This window comes from Eupeodes corollae, chromosome 1 (genome assembly GCF_945859685.1).
Source record: "Eupeodes corollae chromosome 1, idEupCoro1.1, whole genome shotgun sequence".
NCBI lineage: Eukaryota > Metazoa > Arthropoda > Insecta > Diptera > Syrphidae > Eupeodes > Eupeodes corollae.
The window spans coordinates 51,011,089-51,019,554 of NC_079147.1; the positions used below are offsets into that span (position 1 = coordinate 51,011,089).

General features: G+C 31.2%; 1 protein-coding gene across 2 annotated transcripts in view; it reads left to right on the forward strand.

Annotated features, from left to right (window-relative positions):
- Positions 1-7,503, forward strand: part of LOC129943350 (ankyrin repeat domain-containing protein 50) — a 113,170-nt gene extending 105,667 nt beyond the window's left edge. For both annotated transcript variants that reach the window (XM_056052713.1, XM_056052714.1), the window contains exon 9: positions 46-7,503. In XM_056052713.1, coding sequence (XP_055908688.1) covers positions 46-238 — 193 coding nt within the window. In that variant the 3' untranslated portion in view covers positions 239-7,503. The remainder of the gene's footprint in view (positions 1-45) is intronic.
- The last annotated feature ends 963 nt before the right edge of the window (positions 7,504-8,466 follow it).

The window sequence follows — 8,466 nt, forward strand, 5'->3', positions numbered from 1 at the left end:
AATCTACAAACTTTGAAAGTACTTATTGAACTTGTTTTTTTTTAGCAACAAATCAAAACGAAGCGGTATTGCAACAAATCCTGCAATGAGGATGATTCGTAGTCGATTCGATTCTGCCGCTCAGTTGATTCGACGAACAAACAACATGCTAAGCATCTCATCCAGTAATAATCAGGGTTCGTCGAGTATTGGCGTTAAGTCTGGAACTTTTCAGTGGCGCAAAGAAAGCCAAATGTAAATGTCAGCAACTTTTGCAATTCATAACAATTATGATCATGTGTGCATGGTTTGATCATCTTAGATTATTATTTAGCATTTTATGGTTTTTAATTCTTTGTTTGTTTTTCTACGTAAGAAACACAACCTGATAGAAAAAAGTGTTTTTGTGATAGCTCAAAATTTTGTTTGTCCTCATATTTATTTATTTTAATTTTAACCAACATATAAAAATATAATAATAATTGAACACTTAGTAGCTCTTAGAAGTAATTCTCACATTTCACATATTTAAGTCATTCTTTTTTTACACATTTTAGCATTGATTTGTTAAAAAAAATGTTTAAACTTAGATCATAATTATTACCATTTTTTATTTCTAATTTTTCTACATTGAGTTTGTTTAACTCATCATTAAAAAAAACAATACGTATTACGCCTAAAGTATAAATATATATTTAAATACAAACAAAAAACAACTGATAATTTATAGTTTATAAACATTGAAAACAAATACTCCTTTAAATAAAAGACCAAATGTTGAAACATTAAGACAGAACTTAACTGCACCGAGTAGAGAAAAATAAATAGAACTACATTCATATGCATTTATTAGTATTTCAATTATTTTAGAAAGAAAAAAGGAAAAAACAATTACAAAAACTTTAGAGGCCTATCATTTAATTTCAAGTAAAATAAAAAAATGCATTATCTGAACATTTAGATTACAAAAACAAAAAAAAACACATTACAATAATCATTTAATCAAAATGAACAATAAATACAAACATAAACATAAATATGTAACTTTAAATTATTTAAGCAAATCAATGATCGATTTTATTTCATAATAAAAAGAAAAAAAAAAAAGCAATTTATTTTATAGATACTTTTAGCGTTTAAATTCTCATTCAACTATATATCGCGATATAAACTTAAATTATATTCATACAAAGTACTGATTTAACATTTTAAACAAAAAAGAATAAATATAAAACTAAAATACTATATGCAAATGATTTTTTTTTTTTGTCTACAATACAATACACTTTTTATGAACAATTTTTTTAAATACGGTGTTGATTTAAATGCAAAAGTTGTGGTTTTATTTCTGTATTCAATTTCCAATGTGAAAAAAGTATATTATTTAAACTCGTATAATGTTTTATTGCACGTTTAAAAAACGTTATATTTTTCAGAAGATTTTATTGCTCTGATTTCGAAAACATATATTTTTGTTTGAATCGAAAAGCGAAGACTTATTTACAATAAAAGGATATAGGGTGAAGGCCTTGATGCAATGATGACCATTTTTCTCAACTTGGATCAAATTATACCTTGAAAAAATATCTTGAGGTAAGATTTCGAAATTGTCATTCAAAACCTTTTGTTGGCGCTCAAATGGAGTTCTCTATTTTGCTGATGACATGAAGATTTTGTTAAATAATAAAGTCCACCCATGATCGTATTCTTTTACAAGCCGACATTGATAGTTTCACATTTTGGTGTGGATTCCAGACGATAGCTTTTACTAAAAAACGAATTGGTAGTGTATTTGATTATTGTATATCACAGCAAAAACTCTGTCGCGACTTCACATTTAAAGATTTAGGTGTTCATTTCTGTTCCAACCTAGAATTTATACATCACATTCATTTTATTGTCAATAAGGAAAGTTCTACGCTTAGTTTTATAAAACGCTGGGCAAGGAAGTTCAATGTATAGGTTTTCTCCGACGACGCAAGAAATTTTTTAATCCTTCTGATCTGGCTAAATTGGCTTTTATACGACCAAAACTCGAGTATAATTCTCACATTTGGGCCGGTGCCCGAATAACGTACTTGAGCCTTCTGGGTAGAATCGAAAAGAGCTCTAAAAATGATAGAAGATCGTTCTCTTACCGAGACATTTTCTTCTCTTGAACACCGCCGCAAGGTATCATGCCTGTCATTGTTTTATCGATATTTTTATAATCAATGCTCTAGTGATAAAGCCAGTTGCATTCCTTTCCTTAAACAGTTCAACCGTAATACCCGTTCTGCTAGGAATGGGCATCAGTTAACCCTTGAACCCAGTTCCGGACGTACTGTTAAGTACAGATATTCTTTCTTTAGCAGCACTACACGAATGTGGAATGCTTTACCAGGCTCAATATTTCCCACACATTACAATGTACAGACATTTAAAACAAATGTGCATCGATTTCTCCTTTCTAATTCTATCCTCTTTTTCTAATTGCTCGCACTGTGTTTAGTCATTATAAAGGAATTCATAATCCCTTTAGTGCGCGCACAATATAAAAAAAAAATGTCACTCTTTCTTTGTACAATTGCCATGTTTGCCCCCATCTTGAAAATTCTTCGTAAGTATGGACTTCCTATTACGAAATTCATAGAAAATGTACTGAATCAATTTAACATAATTTTGTTCGCTTTGCCCTAAAGCGTCTTCCTTGGGAAGATTCTTACTATCTGCCTCCCTATGAACATCGTATTCAGCTTCTTCAAATGCAATTTCGCCATCAAAGGCGTGTTAATAGTGATTTGATATTGCTTCATGAACTCATTAATGGGGAAATTGATGCACCTTATTTGCTATCCTGTTGCATTTGAATTACCGAGATGGAACTCGTTACTTGCAGGAATTTGATTTCATACATATTGGGCAGGTTCAAACGACATAAGAGACTTGAAAGCAAGGCAAGTTTCCAGCATCTGATTGGCCACCTGCCAAAAAATTACATTCCAATTAAGGCAACTTTAATGGAAAGTTGACTGGAAAGTTAGTCAAGAAAAATCTCCCTAGCTTTTAAGTCAAGTCTACTTCTTTCAAAATGACAGTTAATTATGTATGTTTATTGATTCAACTGAAAGCTGAACTTTATTACTGTATGATTCATTTATTTTCTAGAAAACATAATTTAATGCTTTCTGTAGAAAGGTTCCTTGTCAATTGGGAAAAGAAATAACTAATTTTTCTTTACAATACAAAATTTAAATCGTGATGGAACTATGGGAGGAATAAAGCTTAAAGTTGAATGAGCGTTTTATATAATTTAAACTGTTCATCAATAGATTTAAATCCAAATAATGTGGGATGAAATTATTGTCCAGAACCAGTGCTTCACTACCTTTATTTTATTTTTCGTGTTAGGCTATAATTATATAATTTTCTTACTAACAACTAAAACATGCACTTATGATGAGCCCTTGCTTGTAGTTTGACGCGGTCGCGGCGAACATAGTTCTTTCTATATTCCAGTGATTTGACAGCTTTCCACAAATTTTGTTTGTTTTCATTGAATTTGTGAAACTTGCGATGATTTATTCAATATAAAATATTAAATTTAATTTTATTGTTGATAGTGGAAAGATTATAAGAAAATTAAAATAAAACTAACTCACATTTTTATATATGTAGCTACAATCAAGAAAGAATTCACGAAATCGAACAGTGAATAATGATAAACACTCTTTCGCCTGCGGCCTAACTATGAGGTTCGCGGCGGATCGTTTTCAGTTCGATCTTTTTAATTCGACTCGTCTCGTATTTCCCTATTAACGAATTCGCTGCAAAGCGAAAATAGTTCTTCCTATATTCCAGTGAATTGACACTTTTGGTTTAACTTTTTCTTCCTTTATTCCAGTGATTTGACAGCTTTCCACAAATTTTGTTTTGATTGAATTTGTGAAATTTGAGGTGATTTATTCAAAATTTTATATTTTATTGTGGATAGATTATAAGAACATTAAAATAAAGCTTACTCACATTTTTATATAAATGCAATCAAGAAATGATTCACGAAATCGAACAGTGAATAAAATTAAAATCTGACGGATTTCAACTCGTCACCAAACATTATTAAATTCGTTAATTGGTCAAATTCAAAACGAAGAGAGCGAAAGCAATAATTGAAAAATATCAAACTCGCTAGCAAAACGATTCGCCGCGAATCCCATATTCGTGCCCCTGGTTTAAAAAGTACGCAATATACAATTAAAAGTTAAATTAAAGGATTTCACTAGCTGAAAAACAAAGCACTGGGTTTTTATCGAAATCATTTAAACCATCTTTAGTGTTTTACTAGAGAAAAGAAAAGGTAAACAACCATTTCGATCCTAACTTAGACCCTTAAAGTAGTCCTTGAATTTATGTAATCTCAAATAATTCGTGAAGAATTTGTTTATTTATAAATGAATTCACAGATTCATTGATTGAGGAAAAATTTTAAACTAAGACTCTATAAATAAAACGGACAGTTCATTTATGTTCTTAAGAAAGTTTTAAACAGCTTACTTACTTACTTACAGTGGCCCTACAATCCTGTGTGAACTAGGGCCTCACCCAACAAACTTCTCCATCTAGCTCGGTAACTAGCTAGATGTCCCCAGTTTCGCACTCCAAGTTGGTCACTTTTCACTTGTGCGCGCCACATAATTTGCGGTCTTCCTTTACTGCGCTGTCCTATGGGTGTGGATTCGAAGACTTTTCAAGCCAGAGCATTGGTTTCCATGTGATCTAAGTGACCCAGCCATCTTAGTCCTTGGACTTTTACCTTTCTGACTAAGTCTTCGTCACTGTACAGCTCGTCGTTCCATCTTCTATACTCCCCTTCGATGCATACGGGACCGTAGATTACACAAAGAACTTTTCTCTCGAAACGACCCAAGGTGCTTTCATCCACTATTGTCACAGTCTATGCTTCTGCACCGCATAGCAGGACGGAGATGGTAAGGGTCTTATATAGCGACACTTTGGTCCTTCGAAAGAGGGCCTTGCCACTCAATTGCTTTCTTAGCCTAGTTAAGAAACAGCGGTTAGCAAGAGTTATTCTTCGTTTATAGCGGAGCCTAGTGAGATGAAGTCCTTGACTACCTCAAAGTTACGTCTGTCGATGGTGCCGTTTGGACCAAGACGTCGGTGTTGTAGTTCCTTTCTTGACGACAGCATGTATTTTTCTTTGCCATTATTAACCGTTAAACCCATTTTTGACGCATATGCTTCAATACTCACAAAAGTCCCATTAACATTACGCTGGGTTCTTTCGATTTTGTCAATGTCATCACTCATCAGTATATGCTGGTAATGGGACAGAGTTTTGAAAGAAAGTGCCTCTAGTGTTGACGTTTGAGATCTGCACTATTCGTTTTAAACAGCATTGATATGAAATACTATTAACAGTTAGGTTCTACATTTTACTTCACTCGAAATGTAATAGAAAACGATTCAAAACATAAATTGGAGTTCTGGAATTCACTTTTATCGAAATTGATTTAATTTATTCGAACTTAACACATTTTTCGAACTTTTAAATTTCTATTTTCAATTGATTTGAATCCGACCAGATTAAGTTGGAGTGATTTGAATTCACTTAGAGGAAATAAACCTAAGCTTTTGTATATAATGAACATGATTCATGAGAAGTTGCAACTTCTACCTAATATTTGGGGAAAAAGGCAAAGCATTCACAATGATTGTTCAATACACCAAATGCCTTTTCGATAACATTTTGAGTAAAACAAAGAGAAACTATACTTCCACACCAAAGTCTTTCAAACCGATATTTGAAAACTACTTAGCATCAACGCAATGATGTTATAGACTGATGTGATGTATGTCAGCTACTTTAATTTGACTTAAAGTGATTTCAAAGTTATGAAATCCATCAATTGATAGAACTCTGAAAATAATTTTACTCGATTTGATTAGATTTCATTTCACTAGATTTAAGCAATTTAGATGATAATATTTTAATAAAGGTTCAAATTCTGTTCACCGAAAAGAAAAAAACAAAATATTCATGAAACCTTCAGATATTTGAATGGATTATAAATAAATACTAAGATACTTCAAATTTTTACGGAAGAGATTCGAATGTCCTTTGTATCAACTTCAAAATATTCAAAAACGGAAAAAGAACCAATTTTATTCATAACCGAATTATTTCTCGGCCGAGTTCTTCAATTTTATAATCCACTCTTGTGGTTCATCCTTCCTGGATGCATTCATATTTGTACGCCTTTAGAAAATCAAAGAATACTGAATTTGTTAAAGTTAAACTAGCATGATATAGAAAATATTCTAAGATGATTTAAGCTTTTGCCGAGTATGAAACTTGCTATGGACCATTCTGCAATTCTTCATGCAAAAATTATGTAAGAAATAAAAGTTGAAGATTGAATTTTTAACAAAATGAGCAATGTTGTTAATGTTCAGTTGGTCTTATTAAAATATTCTCAATTTATTTATTTGTTGTTTGAGAAGAATTGTGTTTGATAATATAAGATGCTAACTATTATATGATTTTACATAATGATTGGCTAGGTAAGGAGTGGTACTATTATTTTGGTAGCTTAGATGTTTATGGTCGATGAGAACCATGAAACAAGTTTTGAAGAAAAGAAAGTAGGCATTTCAAAAGGATTCCTAAATCAAAGATTTTTCCACACAGCCTTTGCATTTAAATCAATGAACAAAAATCGAACAAACATAGTATACAATATTACAAAGTTAACAACACAACAACAAAAAATTTACTACAGGTCGCAAAAATTACAGTAATTTACACATACAAAATTTAAAACAAAAAAAAATTAAAATAAATAAATAAAAATAGCAGAATATAATATATTTTAAGAGAAACTATAATTGAAACGAATTTTTAGTGTTACTAGTGTTAAAAACAAAAGAAAAAAGAAGAGTAATCAAATGCAAATTATAAGCAATTATTTTAATATCTAATTTATGTACAGCATACTGTTTTAAATATATTTTAAGGCAATTAGAATAATTTTTATTGATTGGCAAATACAATAACGAAAACAAAAAAACAAAATAAATTGAAAGAAAATAAATTAAAAAGTCATAAGATTAAAACAAATTGGATAGGAAATAGAAATTTTAATTTAATTTATCAAATTGAAAAATTTTAAATCCCTTAAACTAATCAAAAATAAAATTTAACAAAAATACAAATTGCTCTCGTAAAATGTGCAGCTGTTAAAATTAATATCTGTTAACAAAAGTTAAAAAATAAATGTATTCCATTTTTTAAAGAACAAAAGAAAAAATCATTAAAATGAAAAATCCTGAATAATTTCTTTTTTAATTAAACAATTAATTGTTAAAAATGCTGTATGTATACTAAAACCTGACAACACAATTATAAAACTTGGGTTAAGAGAAGGAAAAACAGATATAAGTTTTCGTTAAGCAATGGAAAATATAACATTTAAAGTATTTATTTATTGCAATAAACTGATTAAAAAAATAAATGTATTAAACAAATTATTGCATTATAAGTTGAATACTATAGAAGAAGATCATTTTTTTAAAGGAATGGATTACACAATCAGTGATAAAGATGAAGGTACAAACGCATTCGAAAATATGATTTGAATTTACAAAGCAAATGGATTTTGGTCTACCTATTATCGACAAATGTGATATGTGTTATTGGAAAGCCAAGCCCTATCACATAATATTTTAGTATGGACACAATCCTGTAAACTAAGGGAAATGATAGTATTGGTCACTTTTGGATGAACTTTAAAAAAACAAGAACTTTTTTAAAAATCATAATGTTCCAATAATTCTCTTAACTCTTTGAATATTTTCTTTATTTTATTCAATTGAGGGAATCAAATGAATGGGAAGAAATATGCATCTTACTTACTTAAGGTAAAGCTATAGTCCAGGCGGATCTGGGCCTCAACCAACATGCGTCTCCAGCCAGCTCGGTCGCTAGCTAGCTGCCTCCAGTTCCCCACGCCATCTATGCGTACGGGACCAAAAATCATCCGAAGAATTTTTCTCTTGAAGCATCCTAAAACGCTCTCATCTTTCTTTGACAGGGTCCAGGCCTCAGCGCCATAAATAAGAACTGGGATGATGAGTGTCTTATAGATGGTTACTTTAGATGCTCGAGAGAAGACTTACTTCTCAATTGCCTTCTAAGTCCTAAGAAGAAGCTATTTGCAAGAGTTGTTCTTCGTTTGATTTCAGCGCTGGTGTCGTTGTTTGTGTTAATAGCGGTGCCTAGGTAGAAAAAGTCCTTAATTACCTCAAAGTTATAGCTGTCCATGGTGACGTTTGGAGCTCTTCCCTATGGATGCTGTCATACGCGGCTTTGAAATCGATAAAGAGATGGTGGGTATCAATTTGAAGCTCCTGGGTTTTTTCCAAGATCAGCCATAAGTGTGAATGTTTGGTCGATAGTGGCTTTTCCTGGTCTGAAGCCACACTGATAAG